The 22,343-nt window shown below is 42.9% G+C and overlaps 1 protein-coding gene across 2 annotated transcripts; it reads left to right on the plus strand.

Annotated features, from left to right (window-relative positions):
- Window positions 1–518: 518 nt before the first annotated feature.
- On the plus strand, window positions 519–17,274 carry RPS15 (ribosomal protein S15). Of its 2 annotated transcripts, none has more exons than XM_033955715.1 (4): window positions 519–588; window positions 1,014–1,099; window positions 10,722–10,956; window positions 17,113–17,274. In XM_033955715.1, exons 1-4 carry the CDS (start codon window positions 586–588, stop codon window positions 17,224–17,226), a joined length of 438 nt encoding a protein of 145 aa, XP_033811606.1. In that variant the 5' UTR covers window positions 519–585; the 3' UTR covers window positions 17,227–17,274. The 2 variants fall into 2 exon arrangements, with proteins under 2 accessions (XP_033811606.1, XP_033811607.1); XM_033955716.1 differs by having other exon boundaries at window positions 564–693.
- Window positions 17,275–22,343: the final 5,069 nt, after the last annotated feature.

Consider the following 22,343-nt stretch of genomic DNA (forward strand, 5'->3'; position numbering starts at 1 on the left):
GATCTACTTCTGTTTAGAACTGCTATCGAATGCAGATTAAGATAAATGTATTTAACAACAGGACTGGCATTCTTGAGCATTTTGTAAAATAAGCTGCAAATTGTGAGCAGCCTGACTTGGATGTTTCTTTTCTGATCTAGAAGGGCTTTAACTGTATTACAAATTGATTGCACGTCATCTGGAACTTAAGATGATGATTGTGGTAATAAGATTCAACCAGGTCACTGCATTCATTCAAAACATCTATAATAGGATATTTTAGAAAAAACAAACAGGACAGATGAGAGCTGGTAAAACTTCAGCACGGAAACCTAGGTAAACTAATAGAGATTTATCATCACCTCACCTTGAGAATCATTTAATCTTATTATCGCATTCAAATTTAGAAGCATGTCTACCCATGCATTCTGTCCATATGTCACTATTCCAGGACAGAACGCCACACCACGAAGACTGAGACGTTATAATTGGATGTGACGTATTTAGTGGCTGCCAGGAAGTAGGCGCCGGAAGTGGTGTAAAAGTCTCGCGATTTCAGGCGTTCCTCGACCGGAAGTTGCCCTTTTGGGAACAGTGTTGCTAGAAATGGTGGGTTTGTGGTGCAGTTGTCGCGTACAATCTCTTTGCATCCGTTGGCGATGGTGGCTGTGGGGCTTCTTGTAGTTCTGATTTTTCTCAGATGTGCTTCTACCGGTATGCTTGGGGTGATATTGTTGGCAAAAAATCTGGGGGGGAGGAGAGCCGCCGCCGCTGGCCCCGTTATCTACCTCGGCCTTCTTGTGGATGTGATGGCTGATAGAAGATCCGGGGAAGTGGGATTGAAATGTCTTCGGGCTTGTGGGTTATTTTGTTCCGCACTGTAGAAGCTGTTTCTTCTTAACATTTCTTTGTGTGGAGGAGCATGGTTGCATGAGTGCTGGAACCTCAGGACTCCGTTGTGTGATGATGCATGGTGCGTTTTGCTGAAATTTGCTCTTCTGTATAAAAGTTTACTAGTGGCTTCATCCCTACAGGCGGAAGTGGAGCAGAAAAAGAAAAGAACTTTCAGGAAATTCACCTACAGAGGGGTGGACCTGGATCAGCTCCTGGATATGTCCTAGTAAGGCTTCTGTTGCTGATTTAAACATATATAACATTCTCAAGTTCTTTATAAATATGGCTTTTGTGCTTAGAAATTGTAAGTGTGTGTTTCTGTCTAATTAGGGGCTCTTTGAGAGTTAAAATTTGTTTTGGGGTTTTTTTCGCAATGCTTTCTTATTGAATAAGATACTGTTTTGCAATTTAATTTGCTCTAAAACAAAATATCCATCAATTTGTCTCACAGCATTTTAAAATAACATGCATACCATAGCTGTGCATTCTGTAGTTCAGTACCGCCCTCAGTTCCTCTAGTACAGCTCTAAATGAAAACATGGTATGGGTTAACCAGTATGGCGTGGCATTTAAGACACCTACCGTCTCTTTTAGCTTTTCGAATGGCTGATCTAACCACCAAGAAATGATGGGGCAGCTGAGGCTTCCCAAATCCCATTACATCTTGTACTTTATATTTGTGGTCTAGGCTCTGCTTTGTAATACAGAGCAACCCATATAGCCTTTTGGATATCCAATAAAAGCTCATGTATTGTTAAGGATACTATTTCCTTTGGAATATTAAGATATTTCAAGACTATCTCTGTGTAGATTAGATGAGCCAATCATCTGTTTTCTTGGGAAAAGAGACAGCTGAGAGGGGATATGATTGATATCTATAAACTTTCGAGTGGTATAGTGCAGGTACAGTTTGTATTCTTCTCTTAATATCCCCCTATTATTGCATATGTCATACTGAATGGTTTCTCATCCCTAAACAAAATGTAATATATTAGACAAAGGGAACTTGAGTAAGCATATAACAGTTGATACATTTTCATATCCTTTATTTAAGGAACAAAGTTGTTCAACACCATATTACCCATCCAAATTGAAACAAAAGGGAATGAGGGAAGAACTACAATCATATTAGGATAGAGCAGGGGTAGGCAATTCCGGTCCTTGAGAGCCGGAGCCAGGTCAGGTTTCAGGATATCCACAATCAATATGTATGAGATGGATTTGCATGCACTGCCTCCTTGAGATGCAAATCTATCTCATGCATATTTATTGTGGATATCCTGAAAACCTGATCTGGTTCCAGCTTTCAAGGACTGGAATTGCCTACCCCTGGGATAGAGGAACATTAAAGGCAAAAACAATATGGTTGGGAAAAGATATGGAAAGTTAAATTAAAGATTGAATGTGGTATGCCTATCCGTTGGACTTTTTATAAATTGAAAGCATCCTTGAACAAGAAACTTTTTAGCTTGCCTTTAAAATGGTTTAGAATTTCTTCCTCTAAGAAGATGTCGGTAGAGCATTCCAAAGTTGTGGTGTAGTGACAGAGAAAATGTTGTGGCGCTTTGTATTATTTATCTTCAGCGAAGGAATAGTTAATAGATATTGGTCTTGGCGTGCATGAGGGCGCATATGGTATAAGAAATTTGATTATAAATAGTGATGGCTTTTGATATTAATGTTTTAAAAGACAGCAATATTATTTTGTATGTGATCCTGTGCGTAATTGGGAGCCAATGTGCATTTTCCAGGAGTGGTGTTACGTGGTCGAATTTCCTAGCATTAGAGATGAGTTTTATGGCCATGTTCTGTATTATTTGGAGACGTCTTATTTCCTTTTATGTGATACCTTTGAATAACAAATTACAATAGTCAATCTAGAAATCACTAGGGAGTGTATCAGGATGTTTTAATGATTTTGGTTCAAGATATTTTGATACTGAACAAATCTTATGGAGTCTATGGAAGCAGGATCTCGCTACATAGCTAATATGATCGTGATACAAAAGTTTTTGGTCGAAAATGACTCCTAGGAATTTGATAGTTGAGACTAATTGTAAAGAACTTCCAGTAAGAGTAATGGGGGTACATAAAGTTAACCCTTCCTTCCAAGGGAAGAGCATGGTCTTAGTTTTTGTGATGTTTAGAGCTATCAGGTTATCATTTAACCAGAGTTTGATTTCTTCAAGTTTTTGATTTATGGTGGCTATTTCACTGACATCTTTGGAATCCAGAAGAGAAGAGAAAATGTTGCTGAAAAATATTGGTCTGGAAGAGATTATAAAGCCATTCTAATGTGTTGGGACTTTATTGAACCAAAGGGGAGCCATTATCTCCAAAAGAAGAATACTTGGAACAGTGGTGAACAGAGGTGATCGGGAAGTTATAGACCGGTGAGTCTGATGTTGGTGCCAGGCAAAATGGTAGAGACTGTTATAAAGAACAAAATGACAGATACCTAAGCATGGATTAATGGGAGAAAGCCAACATGGATTTAGTCAAGGGAAATCTTGCCTCACTAATCTACTGCATTTTGAAGGGCTGAATGAACATGTGGATAAAGGTGAACTGGTTGGTATTGTGTATTTGGATTTTCAAAAGGCATTTGACAAAGTACCTCATGAAAGACTTCTGAGGAAATTAGAAAGTCATGGGATAGGAGGTAATGTCCTAATATAGATTAAGAACTGGTTGAAAGACAGAAAAGAGAGTAGGTTTAAATGGTCAATATTCTGATTGGAGAAAAGTAAATAGTGAGGTTCCCCACAGTCTGTGTTGGAACTGCTGCTTTTTGTTTTTAATATTTTTTATTGAAAAATTTTCAACAAAAAAACCAGTACATACCAAAACAGTTGTTACATGACTCTTTGAAACAAGGCAACAAATGTAGCAAGAAAAAGTACTATATGCGCACCCATACCCTCCAGCCACTCCCCAGGGACTGCTGCTTTTTAACATATTTATCAATGATCTAGAGATGGGAATAACTAGTGAGATAATTGCATGAGGACCTTGCTAGACTGGAAAACTGGGCAGAACTATAGCTACATGATGCTGGGTTCTATGTTAAGAGTCACTGCCCAGAAAAGGATCTAGGTGTCATTGTTGAAGATACATTGAAACCCTCAGCTAAATGTGTGACGGTGACTAAGAAAGCAAATAGAATGTTAGGAATTATCAGGAAAGGAACGGAATACAAATAGGAAAATGTTATAATCCTCTTGTATCACTCTATGGTACGGCCGCAACTTGAATATTGTGTGCAGTTCTGGTCGCCGTATCACAAAAAAGATATAGTAGAATTAGAAAAAGTACAGAAAAGGGTGACACAAATTATAAAAAGTTTGGGATGACTTTCCTATGAGGAGAGGCTTCTTCAACTTCAGGGGTGATATGATAGAGGTCTATAAAATACTAATTGGAGTGGAAAGGGTAGATGTGAATTGTTTGTTCAATTTTTCCCAAAATAATAGGACTAGGGGGCATGTGATGAAGCTACTAAGTAGTAGATTTTAAACAAAACTTAGAAAATATTTCTTTATACAACATGTAATTAAACTCTGGAATTCGTTGCTGAAAAATGTGGTGAATCAGTTAGCTTAGTGGAGTTTAAAGGTTTGGATAATTTCCTAAAAGAGAAGTCCATAGGCCATTGAGATGGCTTAGGGAAATCCACTGCTTATTCCTAGGATAAGCAGCATAAAATCTGTTTTACTCCTTGGGATCTTGCCAGGTACCTTTGACCTGGGTTGGCCACTGTTGGAAACAGGATACTAGGCATGATGAACCTTCGGTCCGTCCCAGTATGGCAATTCTTATGTTAAATTTCCCAGGAGTGGCTGGTCTGTAAAAACTACTCCAAGGGTGCAGTGACTACTCATCTGGGAAGTCACATTATCTTCTCCCCTCCCCCCCAAAAAAAAACCACCACCCTGCTGACTTTCTTCACCACCTTCTCCTTGTTCTGTTGCGTCCCTTCAGGATTTCATATGCTAGGTGTTTAATCCCAACCTGCAGTACGGGTGTTGCAGAAATCCACATCTTTTCTGAACACGTGCTCCATCCCCTTAGCCTGAGAGTCAGTAAACAATCCAAGCAAGCAGTCCAAGCAGAAGTCTTTTGCAGTTGCTCTGCTTCTATTTCTTATTTTCTCACTTAAAGTTCTTTTTTTTTTGGGGGGGGAGGGGTGGATTCCTTGCCTTGAGACCCCTGTCAGAGAAAAGGATGCAGTCTTGGGGTGTCAGACTGCAGCTTTACAGGGAAACTCTGGTGGATCTGTGGAGCCAGCCTTCTGTGTGCCACTTTCTTCACCCTTCCTGTGGGAGTCTGCTGGCCGGTAACTCTGTTACAGATTTCTAGCGCAGACTGTGTGCATTTGGACAGAAACCCACCCGGGTTTCAAGGCACAGGATGCCTTTGCTGCCCCTGACTGCTTGGCAGAGAATCCGTGGGGGCAGAGATTGTGGTCGGTCTCTGGCTGGCTGGTAGTCCGAAGATCTTCAATTTTAAGAAATTTGGAGCTGTTTCTGAGGAAGAAAGTCCTTTTTCTCCACTCAACTGCTTTAAAAACGCTGACGGGCAAAGGCACTACAGAGACATTATTTCCTATGGGAACTTCAGGAGTGGCTTGTGGATCGATATAAACTTTGTTTTTCACAGTTTCTGTGTAGAGGGTTCAGGTCCTCCACCTCCCCAGGCCCCAAATTGCAATTTTTTTTATTTTTGCTGTTTTTGGTGCAAATTCGTGACAGTGGATTTTAAAATTGATCTTTTGTTTCTAACTTCTAGTTCTGCCTCAAAAACCCTTTGATTTGACTCAAAATCGATTGGGATGGACTCCCCAGCCTCTAATCTACTGGATTTGTGCAGTGATTGTGCTGGATTAGCGGGCATGTACCGTGTGCCATAGCATGCAGGGGGTGGGGGCAGGAACTTCGGATTTGGCCTTCTCCACATTCTCACGACCTGGGTCTATGCCTTCGGTAAAGAATATCGTCCAGCAGTTCTACTGGCTTCTGGCACAAAACGCCGGTGTCTGGAGACTCTTGTGATGGAGCGTGAATGTCTCAATAGCTCTCTGCTATGGATGCGGGGGTGTGACTTTTCACTGGAATTTATTTGGTTTCTCTGGAAAGCCTTTTCCATGGACCCAGCACATTCGTCACAGCCAGCGAGCATGGTGGAGCCGTCTTGACCTGATTGGGAACCCTCTCGTGGTGAATCTTGATTGCATCAACTTTTATTCCGATATGCCCATAGTATCTCCTGACACTGCTTCTAATTTGGATCCAGCTGATACTATTTCTGTACTAGTTGCCTCTGTCACCCTGATAGTCTGGATTTGGGGGATGATCTTATGGTACGCAGACTCTCTCAGCATAGTTCTGTCTCCTTTCTCATTGATGATGTTCTAAAAGGGCTCAAGCTGGATCCTCTTCTTTCCACTTCTCAGACTTCGGTCCTGGACCACTCTAAAGTGCTGTCTTCCTTTTTTCCATCTCATCCGCAAACCTCTTCGGCTGATTCAAGCATTGTGGGATTCTCCAGAAAGCTCTCTGCACTCTTCTAAAGCTATGTTGAAGCTTTTTCCACTCAGGCCTGAGTTTCAGCAGGTTTTTGAACAACCTAAAGTGGATTCCACTGTGGCGCAGGTGATCAGGCGCACAGCCCTTCCTAGTGAGGGGTGTGTGATGCTTAGGGATTCTCATGACCACAGAATGGACATTATGTTGATAAAAATCTTTAAAGTGGTGTCTTTGGGGCTCAAAACAGCAGTGGCTGCTTCTTTTATGGCTCATGCCTGTCATTCCAGATTGCGTGGTGCGTCCTCCGCTGATCATGAATGGTGTGGATTATGTAGCAGATGTCCTTATGATCTCATTTGCACTCTAAGTCTCCGCTTATGTAGTGTCTAAGCGCTGGACTCTTTGGATCTGTAATTGGACAGGGGACACCTCCTCCAAGGCCACTCTGAACAGACTTCCTTTCAAGGGCCAGCTTCTCTTTGGTAAAGGCCTGGATGACCTTATGTCTAGTGTGGCTGAGCATTGCCCTAAGTCTCTTTCTGTGAACAGGTCTCATTGGCTGGCGGGCGGGGATCGTAGTAATTATCGGAGATCGTATAATTATCGTTCCTACCACAGGTTTCATCAGAGTTTCGCAGGATCTTTCTCTCAGAGATATTCTCGGAGCTCCCACCCTCGTTACAACAGTTCCAATTCCAGGCCTCTTGCTCCCGAACAGCATCTGCTCCTAAGAAAACCCAGTGATGCCAAGAGCCAGTTGGAGCTTCCCGCATTGGAGGTTCTGTCTCAGTTTTATCAGGAGTGGACTCTAGTCTCATCGGATCAATGAGTGCTGGACATTATTCAGGAGGGGCACTATATAGATTTATTTTGCCTGCCTCCAGAGCGCTTTCTGGATTCTCCAGCAGGACTGCCGGAAAAGGAGATCAAATTCTGCACTACTGTGCAATGTCTATTGGACATTGCAGTGATAGAACCCATTCCAGAGCAAGAGTTGGGCTTAGGCAGATACTCTTTATACTTCATCTTGCCAAAGAAACGCTTGGAAAACTGGAGGCCCATTCTGGATCTAAAATTGGTCAATCGCTTCTTGCAGGTTCTCCATTTCTGATTAGAAACCGAATGCAAAGTCATAGCAGTAGACTTTCCAGGAGAGTTTCTGACATCCTTGGATCTCATAAAGGCTTATCTCCATATTCCGATCTACTCGGAGCATCAAAGGTTTCTGCATTTCCATGTTCTGCAACAGCATTTTCAATTCACCGTTCTACACCCTTTGGCCTCGCGACGGCACCCCACATTTTCACCAAGGTGATGGTAGTTGTGACGGCCTTTGTCCACCAGCAGGGGATTCAAGTTCATCCTTACCTGGATGACTGGTTGATTTGAACTCTGTCTCAGTCAGAGTGTGAAAGTGCGGTGGAGACGGTAGTGTCTCAATTGCAGACGTTGGGGTGGATTGTCAACTTCAACAAGAGCAATTTGATACCCTTTCAGTCCTTGGAGTATCTGGGGCTTCTCTTTGATACCATGCATGGTCGGGTGTTTCTTCCCGAGGCACGCAGACAGAAGCTTCAACGCAGATCAGAGTTGTTCTGGACTGTACAGCTCCCGTGGCCTGGCTGTATCTTCAGGTTCTGGGGTCCATGGCAGCCTCTTTGGAGGCGCTTCCCTGAGGCCAAGCACACATGCATCCGTTACAGGAGTCCCTTCTTTCTTGGTGGTCTCCCCAGTGTTATTTCTTTCAGATGCCACTCCTCTAGTTGGAGCCACTCGCAGCAGCCTGAGCTGGTGGCTTCAGGGAGAGGCTCTCCATCGGGGCAAGCTTCTCCGGATTTCAGAGTGGATGACTCTCGTGACGGATGCCAGCCTGTCAGGTTGGGGTGCTCACTGCGGGGAACGATCCATTCAAGGATAGTACATTGGTCGATCAATCATCTGGAGCTCTGAGCAATTTGGCTGGCGCTACTCGCTTTCCAGCCCCTTCTGAAAGGAAAAGCGATTTGAGTCTTCAACAACACCACAGTGGTGGCGTACATAAATTGACAAGGGGGCATGAGAAGTGCTCCCTAGAGTCAAGAAGCTCATATGCTGTTTGTTGGGCAGAAGCTCATCTTCTGTCGCTCTCAGCATTGACAACATTCAGACAGACTTCCTCAGCCAATAGATACTGGATCCGGGGGAATGGTCCCTCTCGCAGAAGGCATTCAGTCTGATTGTTCAACGCTGGGGTCTGCCTCAGCTGGATTTGATGACTTCAGCAGAGAATTTTAAGGCCAGGCACTTTTTCGGTCAATGAACAAAGCACAGAGTTCTAGGGCTGGACAGCCCTGGCTGGTTCACAAGCTCCTGTATGTGTTCCCTCAGTAGCCTCTGCTTGGTCAGGTAATCCGTTGGATAGCATCGCATCCCAGCTTGGTGATACTAGTAGTTCCAGATTGTCCTCGTCACCCGTGGTATGCGGATCTCATACGTCTTTAGTGGGATGAGGAGCTCCAGCTTTCTGTTCATCGTTATCTTCTCAGTCAGGGTCCAGTGTCTATGGAGAACCCACGGGGCTTTGGTCTTACGGCATGGCTCTTGAGTGCTCAGCCTTGATGAAGCGCGGTTATTCGGAGGTCAATATCTCGATGCTCATGCGCTCGAAGAAACCCTCTACTATGACTCTTATGCCAAAGCCTGGAAGTATTTCAAACAGTGGTGTGCTAGAGATTGGGTGGAGCCTGAAGAAGCTCCCATTTCAGTGATCCTGGCTTTCCTTCAGGAGGGTTTGGACAAAGGTCTGGCTGTTATTCCCTGGAGGATTCCATTCGACCCACCCTCTCTTTGTACACTCAGTTGTTTGGTGTAGCCTGCTCCTTTCTGCCTTGGTTACTCACCTTACAGACTTGAAGATTTTCCAGCCAATTGCCAGATCCTGTAGGGAGTTTCTGCGAGTATGCACATTACCAAAGGTTTTTCTTCTTGGAGTGCTTGTTGCACATAGCAAGTTAGTTCTACATTGTTCCTCAATGTTTTTCTGAGTTGCCTTTGTGCCTGTTTATCACTTGTTAATATTTTGCAGAGCAAACTAGTTCATGAATCACTTATGTTGATGTGGATTCTGCCCTGTACCCCCTTGCCCTGGATTTGCAGGTATGTGCTTGGCTTTGGGACTTAGCTGGGATTGTTTACTGACTCTCAGGTTAAGGGGAGTGGAGTATGTGTTCAGAAAATATGTGGATTTCTGCAACACCCGGACTGCAGATTGGGATTGAACACTTGGCGAATGGAATCCTCCAGGGACTAACAGAAAGAAGATTATTTAAGGTATAAACCTAATCTTCCATAGTGTACAACCTGACCTTACTGTAAGTCAGTGAGATATGTTAACGAATCCTTGTGTATACCTGGAACTGAAAAATAAATCTGCAAGGGGAGAGCTCTGGCTCCTTAAAGTGACATTGCTAATTAGTTTGGCTGTATTCCCCTGGATAAACAACTTTTGCTTTCTGCAAACAAATGTGTACTAAGATTGCTCAACAGCTATGTGAAAGACTGATATCAAATTATATAAAGTGTTTGGTTGCAATTATTACTGTCATAGGTGTTGAAACTAGTTATTAGGTTTAAGGGGAAGTTACTTTTCACATGAGTGATATGGGTTTAGGATAAATTTGTTCTTTAAATAATTGAGAACTGACCGCAGCCATTCAGGGAGTGGCACGGGCCCAGGCTGGAGCGTGAAAAGCTTGCTCCTGCCTTTTGTGCCGCTGGCTGTGAGATCTGAGGCAGCTGGCCAGCAAGGGAGGGGCTCAGCATGGGGCAGGAGCTCAGAAAGCTCGGTCCTGCCGATACACTGCTGGACTACCAGGATTTAAAAAGGTGAGAAAAGGTATGGGGGGAATAAAAAATATAGTAGGCTGGAACGAATCGCTCCTGTCCCGGCCTACCACCAGACATTGCACATCACGGTCTTTGACGCAATATTTGCTCCATAAGATGCACAGACATTTCCACCCATTTGGGGGGGGGGAAATGCGTCTTATGGAGTAAAAAGTACAGTAATAGTTGAAGGCTTGAGAAGCCCAGAAGAGAAGGGAGAGCCCCCAAGATTAGCTTTGGTCTTTGACAGTATAACAAGAGGTAAGCTAGGCATGTTTTAGATGGGCTTCTCAGTCTGTCTAATGTCCTTTGTATAATGTATGGAGACAGACATGCAATAATGGGTATGACAGTATTCCTAGTTCTTGCTAAGCTTACCTGATACCTTTCAGCTGATCGAAAAGTGTTTCAGGGGTGACCTTTCTGTTAGACTAAATGTAATTTTTTCTCTTTTTCCAGTGAACAGCTGATGCAGCTTTATGGTGCTCGTCAGCGCAGGCGGCTGAATCGAGGTCTGCGACGTAAGCAGCACTCTTTGTTGAAGCGTCTCCGTAAGGCTAAGAAGGAGGCTCCACCCTTGGAGAAGCCTGAGGTTGTCAAAACTCATCTGCGTGATATGATTATTCTTCCTGAGATGGTGGGCAGCATGGTGGGAGTGTACAATGGCAAAACTTTCAACCAAGTGGAAATCAAGGTGGGGTGCCAACCAAATTCTGGTAGTGTATATGTACTGACAGCTTTTAAGAGGCAAGGCCATCGGAAGAGGGATGTAAAGGGCTGAGTAATGCTTTATTGGGCCCTAGGCAAACATACATGTTTGGGGCCCCTCTACCACAGTCTCCCATTTTTCCTTCCTCACATCCTGTCCCCCAACCTTAATATTTATTCATGGTCTCCCCCCACACACACTTCACTTCTCCAGAAGTAGCAGGAAAAAGTGCAGAGTAATTATAGTTTATGAAGGCGTACTGGCTTTATGATAAAAACGGGAGAGCTTCCTTATTGGCCAGCTCTCTTTCTGACAGTCCATCATTGTTAAATTATGTAGCATTGATTTAATTGGGTAGAATCGGGGACTACACATTTATTTAGATTTAGCTTACCACGGGGTGAGCTGCATTTGGGTATACTAAGTATTCCCCTATCCCTAGAGAGATCAGTTCTAAGTTTATACTTGAGACAATGGAGGTTTAAGTAATTTACCTGGAATCACAAGAAGCAGCAGCATTTGAACCAAGGTTTCCTGTTTCAGTCCAGTGCTCTTCATGCCACAAAAAGATTGAATTGGCATGTAAGTTCTAACAGAACTGGCCAAAAATTTTCTCTTCTGAAGCTGGGTAACTTACTAGCTCTGGAATAGTGGGCTGAGAACCAGGTAAGTTGAGCAAGTCATTTTCAACCTACATTTCTTCAGTACATACCAGAGGTGCCAAGGGTGGACTACTTGAGAGAGAATTACAGGCTTTGTGTTTGAGGTGAAAATGTACAAGGTTTTGTTATGCCTGGGGTATAAATGTATAAGATTTTACATGTAAAAAATCTTCACAAGAAAATGTTTAGCTTTGTTTATGAAAAGGTATAGACAGAGCAAAGGCAATGTTTTAGCTGGGTACATTCCCTTAGTATGTGCACAGGTACATTTATACCAGTGGTCTCAAACTCAAACCCTTTGCAGGGCCACATTTTGGATTTGTAGGTACTTGGGAGGGCCTCAGAAAAAAAAGTTAATGTCTTATTAAATAAATGACAATTTTGCATGAGGTAAAACTTTATAGTTTATAAATCTTTCCTTTTGGCTAAGTCGTAATAATAATATTGCAATTTATAGCTAAAAGAGACATATGATCAAGAAACTGTTTTATTTTACTTTTGTGATTGATAAACATACCAAGGGCCACAAAATAGTACCTGACGGGCTGCATGTGGCCCCTGGTCTGCGAGTTTGAGATCACTGATTTATACCAATGGATTAACCTGACGGGCTGCATGTGGCCCCTGGTCTGCGAGTTTGAGATCACTGATTTATACCAATGGATTTCTCCACACTCATAAATTTTCAAAGGGAAATGCTATCTTATCACATCAAGTTCTGACATTTTCTACCTCTTTGACTTGCAGCAGACCTCTTTCACGCCCTCTCCCCCATTCCTTTTACATTTCTTCCCCTTTCAATAACCCCTTCCCCCCAGCCCAAAGGCATTTGTTTAATTGGCTGTCTCCAAGTCCCTGAGCAGAGTTCACTTCTCGACCCTTAAACACTTGCAGTTCAGCCTTTTCTGTGACTAGAGCAGCCTCCCCATTGCTTCAGTCCTACCACAGTCTTTGGACCGAAGGGGGAGGGGAGTGGATTAGAGAGCTGTTGAGAGCTAAACTGTGAAAATTATCCAGACACTTCAGTCATTTTTCTGACTTTGAGACAGCTAGTTTTGTAAATCCATAGAAGCCTGGAAAACATCAAGAGACTTGGGCCAGCACTCAAGAAGTAAGGATTGCCATCTGATAGGGTTATACACACACACACACACACCTTAAAAAAAAATAAAACAACCCTTGGTATGTGCCTAGTTTACCTATGTCTTAATCTGGTTTTGAGGCTCTAGTAGCAAAGCTCCAGTCCCTCCTGTGGCTACTATCTTGTGGCTACTCTGGACTCTCTTGGGGCTTGATGAGTTTCCTGTTGGTTGTTATAAGAATGCACTTACTGGGTCGGACCAAAAGTCCATCTAGCCCAGCATCCTTTTTCCAACATTGGCTAATCCAGGTTGAAGTACCTGGAATGATCTCAAAATACATAGCAAGATTCTATACTTCATACCCCCAGGGTTCTGAAATCTGCTGCTTGCATGGTGACAACTATTTTGTGTGCACTGAAAGTTCTTTGCTCATCCTACAAACTGGGAGCTGAGAACAAAAGCTCCAACTTCTCTGAACAAAGTAAGTTGCAAGGGAGATTGTAAAAAGAGCTCTTCAGTAAGCTTCAAGTTCTAGATTAGCATGTCTTTCAAACCCCCAGGTATCATCTGTCTCTTTGGGCTGTGTGTGTTCAGATCAGTTTATTTTCTCAACAAGTCTGCTCTGCTTTCACTCTTATAGGCTCACCATAGCTTTTAAACGGGTTACAGAGAGAAAAGATATCTTTAGCATTTTCCTGAAATTGTAGTAGGTGGGGGAGCTATCTTAGGTCCATAGGCAGGCTATTCCAGACTTTGGGTCTGTGATACTTGAACAAAAACTCTTAATTTTCTCTGTTGGACAAGTTCGGGAGGCCAGTTTGAGGCAATGCGTCGTTCGGGAGTTGTGGACAGACTGAGTTGAGCTTAATATCTGATATTAATCCAGCAGAGTTCTCTTCATATATACTTCTCCCTCCATATTCGCGGGGGTTAGGGTCAAAGACGACCCATGAATACCAAAAAATTGCAAATAACTTTTTGGTATCATATTTGCAGGGTTTGTGGTATACCCTCGCAAATACTGTGACATCGTGAATAAAACTTATTGTTGGCATTTGTGATTGTTTAAAAAAAACAAGTTATGTATTGCAGTTCTTGCATTGTACTGCACACTTTAGCAGTACTATTCAAGTACTGTACAATATTATAGAACTGACCATGCACATACAAGCATATACTGTACTGTAATCCCATTAAAGCATGGTTCATATACAGTACACTTTTCTCTTAACACTGCCATTTGCCCAACCACGCTGAAGCAATTATTGAACTTTCTCTCTACACACTTTTCTTTGACGCTGCCGTTTGCCTGATCACACTAAAACAAAAGTGCTGATCTTTTTTCTCAGCACTCTAGTATGATGTCATTTGGGGGTTGGGCCAGCAAACTAAAAACGTGAATAATCAAAAGTCTTGAGTGCCGAACCCACGAATATGGAGGGCAAAGTGTATTGCCTTGTAAATCATGCAAGTGATCTTAAATTGAACTCTTCTTTTTGTTGGTAGCCTGTGTAATTCTGCTTGTAACAGACTAACTGTTTCAAATAAGCTTATTCGAAAGATAAATCTAGCTGGCTTATTTTGTACCAATTGTAGCCTCTTAAATTCCTTTTCAGTAATACCACAATATAAGGAGTTACAATAGTCTACGTATGGAAGTAACACTTCTGAAGCTGGTCTGAGTTAAGACGGATCATATTGTTTGTAATTGCTTAGTCTGAAGAAGAATTTCTTTACCAAGGAGTCAATTTAGGCTCCGAAGTTTAGATTGGAGTCCAGGATGACACCTAGTATCTTTGAAGTTTTCTTGCTCTTCAGCTTTTCTCCTGTTGCCAGCACCAGATCAGTATTTGGCAATGCGTTATAGCCATGAAACCATAGAATTTTTGTCTTTAGTTTGTTGAACGGAAGTTTTCTGTGTCCATATACCCAGGTCCTTGAAAATGTTCCATAAGTATTGGAGAGTGTCATAGAAGGATCTTTTGTACTGCGTAAGAGAATGTATGGGCTGCGTAAGAGAATGTATGGAATCTGCTGCCTAATGCTCTCAAGTACACATTAAATAAGGAAGGCGAGAGTGAAGAGCCCTGTGGTATTTCACAAGAAGCATACCGTTTCTTACTTAGTATGTTCTGTTGCATACGAATTCCATGAACCAATTTAGCACTACTCCAAGGATCTCAAAGTCCCTCCTTGAGGGCCGCAATCCAGTCAGGTTTTCATGATTTCCCCAATGAATATGCATTGAAAACAGTGCATGCACATAGATCTCGTGCATATTCATTGGGGAAATCCTGAAAACCCGACTGGATTGCGGCCCTCAAGGAGGGACTTTGAGACCCCCTGCACTACTCTATCTAGGCCTAATTTGCTCAATTTCTGCAGTAGTAGAGAGTGGTTGACCATGTCAAATGCAGCCGATATGTTGAACTGAAGCAAGACCGCCTGTTGACTTTTGCTTAGGTAAAATTTAGCTTTAGTCCGGTCCTTAAGAGCTGTATTCCAGTCGGGTTTTCAGGATTTCCCCAATGAATATGCATGAGATCTATGTGCATGCACTGCTTTCAATGCATATTCATTGGGGAAATCCTGAAAACCCGACTGGAATACGGCTCTCGAGGATAGCTCTAACGGTAAGGATTCGGTGGAAATCTGTCAAGTTGAGAGATAGTTTATTAATACAAAATTCTGTTGCAAAGACATATGATTCTGTACTGAAGCTGTTATCTTCCTTTAATTGCGAACTTTGTAGAAGGGTGTCATTCAAATCTCTCAACTCCACATTCTCCAGAGGCACTTCCAGTTTGTGGCGCTGCCTTTTGGATTGGCCATGTCTCTACGCACCTTCACTAAGTTGATGGTAGTGGCTCACCTTTGCTGGATGGGCATACAGGTGCATCCATACCTGGATGATTGGATAATCAGAGCCCCCTCAAGACAGGAGGTCGAACAAGCAGTGCATTGGGTGGTGGATATCCTTCAGGAACCCTATTTGGATAGTCAACTTCAGGAAGAGCCTGCTTCAGCCAACTCCGTACTTGGAATATCTGGGAGTTCACTTCGACACAGCAAAAGGCCATGTCTTCCTTCCCAAGCCACACAGAGAAGCTCAGGAAGCAGATCACAAAGATCTTGGCGTTACCGAGCCCCATGACGTGGCATTACCATCTGGAAGTTGTTCACTGGGTGAGAGCACATAAGCGTCCACTCCAGGATTCCCTCCTCTCCAGGTAGTCTCCTCAAAGGCATTCTCTAAAGATGCAGCTCCCCTGGTCACGGGAGGCACGATTCACGTCGGTTTCTCCAGGGAGATGCCTTATCAAAAGTCATGCCCCTCAGCATCACCTCATGGATGACACTTGAGATCGACACTAGCCTGAGCAGCTGGGAGGCCCACTTCTGTGATCTCCCTCTCCAGAGCAAGTGAACCTCATTGGAAAGCAAGTAGTCCTTAAATTGTCTCTAGCTGAGAGCCATTAGTTTGGCACTGAACGCATTGGAGACTTTCCTGACAGGAAGGACGGTCTGGGTATTCTCCAACAATGAAGACCCTACTTTTCAGCTAAACAGTCTCTGACAGACTGCCTCCCCCTTTCTGTAATCCTCCTTTGTGCCTCTTTATTTAATGACCAATCTCGACCTTAGTTTTTGTGACATTCCAACAATTTTCTTCCACTTTGTATCCACTACCCTATGACCAGTAATGCCCTCGCTTTTGTATAATGTCTGCATTGTGAATGTCCTGATGTAACCTGTTCTGAGCTTCAGGGAGGACGGGCTAAAAATCAAAATAAATAAAATGCCACTGTAATAGCTTATGTGAATAGACCAGGAGGCACCAGAGACAGCCCCGTCAGCCAAACTTATGTGATAACTCTTGAAAACTTTTCAAATACTTTTTTTTTATTGGACTAACTCAGTGTATCACCTACAACTTAAAATAATTGAAGAAAATCATGCAGAGAGCCTTCCACCTAGGCATGGTGTGGATGCATGAGATGCAAGTAGCAACTGAGCAAAGCCACATCTACTAACATACAAAAAGAGGCAGAAGGTTAAAAGAAACACTGGAAGGAGAGGGCATTCATATGGAATTCATCTACCTGAAATGGTCTGTCCATTTTGCCATGTAGCAATTTGCTTATTTTGGTCTGTCATCTGCTGTTTGACACTAGGACTCCATAAAGGTGGGGAGGACAGACAGTCCTGTGGGTGAGACCTGCTCTCTCATGTCCTGAGGACACTCCATCAGATAAAGGGGCCACAGTAGATGATGAGATATGAAAGATGATGGTTAGAGATATGATGGGGTTTGTCATAATGTATAATATGCAGTAGTTTGTCATACATGTTGCAAAAAAATATATAAAATCATTGTCAATTTTTTTTTCTTGCAGCCTGAGATGATTGGCCACTACCTGGGTGAATTTTCAATCACATACAAGCCAGTGAAGCATGGCAGACCTGGTATTGGTGCCACCCACTCATCCAGATTCATTCCACTGAAGTAAAGTTGTTTTACTGGAAACTTAGTAAATAAAGAAATCCTCCTTTTGAGAGTTTCTGTATTCCTTTATTCTTTCATAGACTGGGGGTGCTGTTTGAACTGAGAGTGGTTGGGAAGGGAAACAAGAACCTTCTAAGGTGTAACAGATTTTTATTGATGATAATCAAAAGGAAGCAAATAGACAATAGAAATGCGATTAACCATACAATGGCAAAGACTACATAAACAGAGTCTTTACAATCAAGCAAGAAAGTATCATCATTTTTTAAACAAAGTGTCACAACTATCCCCACTACCAGATAAGAATGCAAACACAGCCGTCTCAGGGCCCTGAACTTATGGGCCCTGAGGATCAAAGTTACAAAACCTCCCCCGCCCCCACCTTATTTTTAGGAAGCTTGGAGCAAGGGCCACAGAGAAATATAACAAGCAAGAAATTGAAACAGTATTGCACTTGGCAGCTATATTCAAGAATAACCAAACCACTGTCCCATGTAGCAACTATAGAAAATAGAAACAATATAGTACAAAGCATCCAAATAGAAACAGCTCCACCCTCCCCACACCCAACCCTTACCTACTGCCCCCAGAGTGGATGCAGGATGTCTCTCAAATCATATGAGTAGATTAGGCCAGCGAGTTCAAAATCTAACTGCAAGATTTATGCAGAAGGGAGTTAAGATAGGGGTCCCAGATATTGAGAAAGACCTTTCTCTTTTTATAAGAACCCTGAACATCTCTAGTCTCCCAGAGTTCAGGTATGCTGGCTCTCCACCCCAAATAAGATGGGGCGGAAGCAGAGATCCATTCTTTCACAAGGGCTTTATGCCCCCCAAAATACTCAGTTTCCTAACCCAAAGCCTAGGCCCTCTCCCCTGAAGCCCGCTAGAACCCATCATACCCAACAAAAGGACCTCTGATAACACCACTACTCTACATCCCAGGACCTGTAAGAGAGAGGCTCCCACCTGCTTCCAAAAGACCTGCATATCTGGGCAAAGCCAAAAAACATGGAAAAAGCTAGCTGCCTCCAGATTACACTTTATACCAGGGGTGTCTAACCTGCGGCCCCGTGAAGTATTTTGTGCGGCGATGCAATGTTTTCCTCTGCTGCCTCTGGGTGTTTACCGTTTTGCTGGCTCCCTCCTCTGTCTTGCTGCAGTGTTTGTGCATTTGTGCGGCCCCAGAAACATTTTTTTTGGCCAATGCGGCCCAGGGAAGCCAAAAGGTTGGACACCCCCGCTTTACACAATATTGGGCCTCCTGAAATCCCATTTTAAACAGTTGGGAAGGCATGAGATAGGCTCTATGGATCACCCTAAAAGCACATTCCCTCAGCCTAGACTATAAACTTCAGTGGGGATACGTCTCACACTAGTCCTGGGATCCCAGTGGGACATTAAACCTCCAAAGTCTTGTTCCCATCTATGCCATAAAGGTGAAAGATCTTCAGGAGGTATCTCTGTTGATAGAGTTAACCGAATACCAGAAATGGATACCCTCCCCACAGAAACAAAGATCAAAGAAATGATGTATTTTATCCCCCCAAAGGGAAGGCCAGGGCATTTGTGTCCATAGATTGAAAATAATATTTTAATTGACAAAATGCATAACAGTCTCCCCACCTGGGAGTCACTTTGTGTGTGAATTCCTCATAAGTGAGCAGACTACTGTTGGGGCCAAGTAAGTGTTCTAACAGGACTAAGCCGGCCTCTTCCCAGCAGCAAAATGCCCTATTGTCCCGTCCTGGCAGGAAATCTAGATTCCCTCTGATGGGAAGTAAAACTGAAACACTAGGATTTCCATCTAAAGATGTTACCAAAAATCTCCAAGCTTCTCTAAGGGGCTGGACCTGCCAACTATGTTTAAGGTCGGTGGGCAATAATTTAGTCTGCATGTAAGATGAAATTAAAATGATATGGTGCTATAAAGGCCCGTTCCAATTCCAGAGAGCTGTAACCCCTAAGCCAATTGTTAACATATCTAAGGAGACAGGTGAAATTAGAGTTGCATGCCTGGAAAGCCTAGGCCTCTCAAATGCCATGAGTTAAATAAGAAAGCAAAAGGTAGTTTTGATTTGCCCAGCAAAATTTACGAAGCAGCTTATTAAGACTCAAAAGGTCCCGAGCCTGCAACTTCAAAGGGAGAACCTGCAGCATAAAAAGCCATTTAGGTAAAATGATCATTTTATATAAGTTAATCCACCCTACTAGTGAAAGAGGAAGAGGCAGCCAAGTCGTAAAATGCTGTTTCATATCCTCAATCATGTATTGCACATTAAGAGTATACTGTATAGATCTTTAATATCTTGTGGGAGTTGGACCCCTAGATATCGAAAAGAGCCAGTGGCCCACCTAAGCGGGAAAGATGATCCCCATTCCATCCTCAGATTCCCTACTGGTGCCAAAGCCTTTGATTTGACCAGATTCAGTCACACACCAGCAAAGTCCCCATACTCTTTAATAACCATCAGCAGCGAAGTGAGGGAGGATCTAGGGTCCTGCAAGTGGACCAGCAAATCATCCGTACTATCTTGAATTCAGTCCCCAATCTCCACTCCTCGAACATCCAAAAATCTCTGATAAGGGTCCAAAGTTAATATAAAAAGCAAAGGAGACAGTGGGCACCCCTGTTGGGTTCCCTGCTGGACCATAAACTGACCATAACCATTAACCCAAAGAAAGGCCCTAGAGTCCCTATACAAAGTATGGATGGCCTGTACAAACCATCCCTCAAATCCATAGGCATGAAGAGTTGAGAAGAAAAAATCCTACCGTACCCTATCAGAGGTCTTCTCTGCATCAAAGCTGATTAGCAGAGAAGGCCTCCGGTCCCTCACAACCCTCTCCATGAACATGATGATCTGTCTCATAATGGAAACAAGAACCTTCTAAACAATTCTGTAAGAAATATTTACAAACAGCACTGATTTTAGAATAACTGCTTTGTTTCATAAGATTTCTGGACCACTGATTATGAAATGTTATACATGCAAGGCCAAAGTTCAAACCTGACGCAATGCAAGGCCTGGAGAAAGACAAGTTTGGAAAAGAAACAAAACTTCTAGAAAGCATCTTCTGTTCCACCACTCTCAAGTGGATAGAGCATACATCATTCAGTCATAAAGAACATTAACAATATAAATAAACGTCAAAAGAAAAAAACTACGACAACTTCCTAGCCACTCGAGCTGCAACACTTGACCTCCAACTCTACAACCTATTGACCTCGACCACAGACTACAAAACCTTCAAAAAAGACATAAAAACCCTTCTATTCAAAAAACACATAAAACTGAACTAACTCAATCAGAAATGTCCCAAGCATCACCTGCAACTACTCCATATGTACTTCTAATACCATGACAATACAAATGTAATCCTTAGCAACTCAAAGAAATGTACAAACTACTCTCTAAATACTTCTAATGTCCTGATAATCCATTTGTAATCCGCCTTGAACCACAAGGTAATGGCGGAATAGAAATCCCTAATGTAATGTAATGTAATATTTTATTAAAAATGCAAGATAGGTCTAATATATCTCTTTTGATGTTTACTGTACAGTGAGGAATTTGCCAGTGATGAGATTGAGCCACACACATTTCCACTTGCATATTGCTTTCTGGCAGATTATTATATAAAGTTTACTGATTGACAATTCAAACAGGCTGTGAAATAGTCACCCCCCCCCCCACACACACACACACACACACACCATTCTTTCCATATATGAAGTTAACTTGAACTAAGGCTTAGCATTTGGGATCCTGACTATTAATTGTAAATATAGAAATGTTTTTGGAGGTGCTTAATAGTTTATTGTTTGCATTATAATTGATATAACACGTACAAACTTGAGAGAAAAGCACATCTAGTAAAATTCACAAATCTATAGGCAGATAGACAAGGGTGACCCGGTCAACATTGTATATCTGGATTTTCAGAAGGAGTTTGACAAGGTTCCACATGAACAACTGCTTTGGAAAATTGCAAGCTATGGAATCGAGGGTGAAATACTCACGTGGAATAAAAACTGGCTGCAGCAATAAACTGCTGGCTGGCGGGAAACTACGAGGTGACACCAAGAAATTCTTTTTCACTGAAAGAGTGGTTGATCGCTGGAATAGTCTTCCACTACAGGTGATTGAGGCCAGCAGCGTGCCTGATTTTAAGGCCAAATGGGATCGGCACATGGGATCTATTCACAGGGCAAAGGTAGGGGAGGGACATTAGGGTGGGCAGACTAGATGGGCCGTGGCCCTTATCTGCTGTCTATTTCTATGTTTCATAGGAAACAGAGAGTAGGGGTAAATGGACAATACTCGGACTGGAAGAGCGTTACCAGTGGAGTGCCGCAGGGCTCAGTGCTTGAACCCGTGCTCTTCAACATCTTTATAAACGATCTGGACATTGGTACGACGAGTAAGGTGATTAAATTTGCAGACGATACAAAATTATTTAGAGTAGTGAAGACACATGGGGATTGCGAAGAACTGCAACGTTGGGAGTTCTGATTGACAAGTCGATGAAGCCATCTGCGTGGTGGCGGCGAAAAGGGCGAACAGAATGCTAGGAATGATAAAGAAGGAGATCACGAACATCAGAGGTTATCGGGCCATGGTGCACCCTCACCTGGAGTACTGCGTCCAGCATTGGTCACCCACTGTACATGAAGAAGAACATGGTACTACTCAAATGGGACCAGAGAAGAGCGACTAAAATGGTTAAAGGGCTGGAGGAGTTGCCGTACAGTAAGAGATTGGAGAAATTGGGCCTTTTCTTCCTTGAAAAGAGGCGACTGAGAGGGGACATGATCAAAACATTTAAGATACTGAAGGGAATAGACTTAGTAGATAAACAGATTGTTCACCCTCTCCAAGGTAGGGAGAACGAGAGGGCACTCCCTAAAGCTGAAAGGGGATAGATTCCGTACAAACGTAGGGAAGTTCTTCTTTACCCAGAGAGTGGTAGACAACTGGAACGCTCTTCTGGAGTCTGTTATAGGGGAAAACACCCTCCAGGGATTCAAGACAAAGGTGGACAAATTCCTGCTAAACTGTAACGTACGAAGGTGAGGCTTGACTCATTTAGAGCACTGGTCTTTGACCTAAGGGCACCG

This window comes from Geotrypetes seraphini, chromosome 8 (assembly GCF_902459505.1).
Source record: "Geotrypetes seraphini chromosome 8, aGeoSer1.1, whole genome shotgun sequence".
Lineage (NCBI taxonomy): Eukaryota > Metazoa > Chordata > Amphibia > Gymnophiona > Dermophiidae > Geotrypetes > Geotrypetes seraphini.

Bases quoted from the DNA above. Each gene is read 5' to 3' on its own strand.
- RPS15 (XM_033955715.1), top strand. The intron at 1,100-10,721 runs GTAAGGCTTCTG...CTCTTTTTCCAG, and splicing joins CAGCTCCTGGATATGTCCTA to TGAACAGCTGATGCAGCTTT. The intron at 10,957-17,112 runs GTGGGGTGCCAA...TTTTTCTTGCAG, and splicing joins TCAACCAAGTGGAAATCAAG to CCTGAGATGATTGGCCACTA.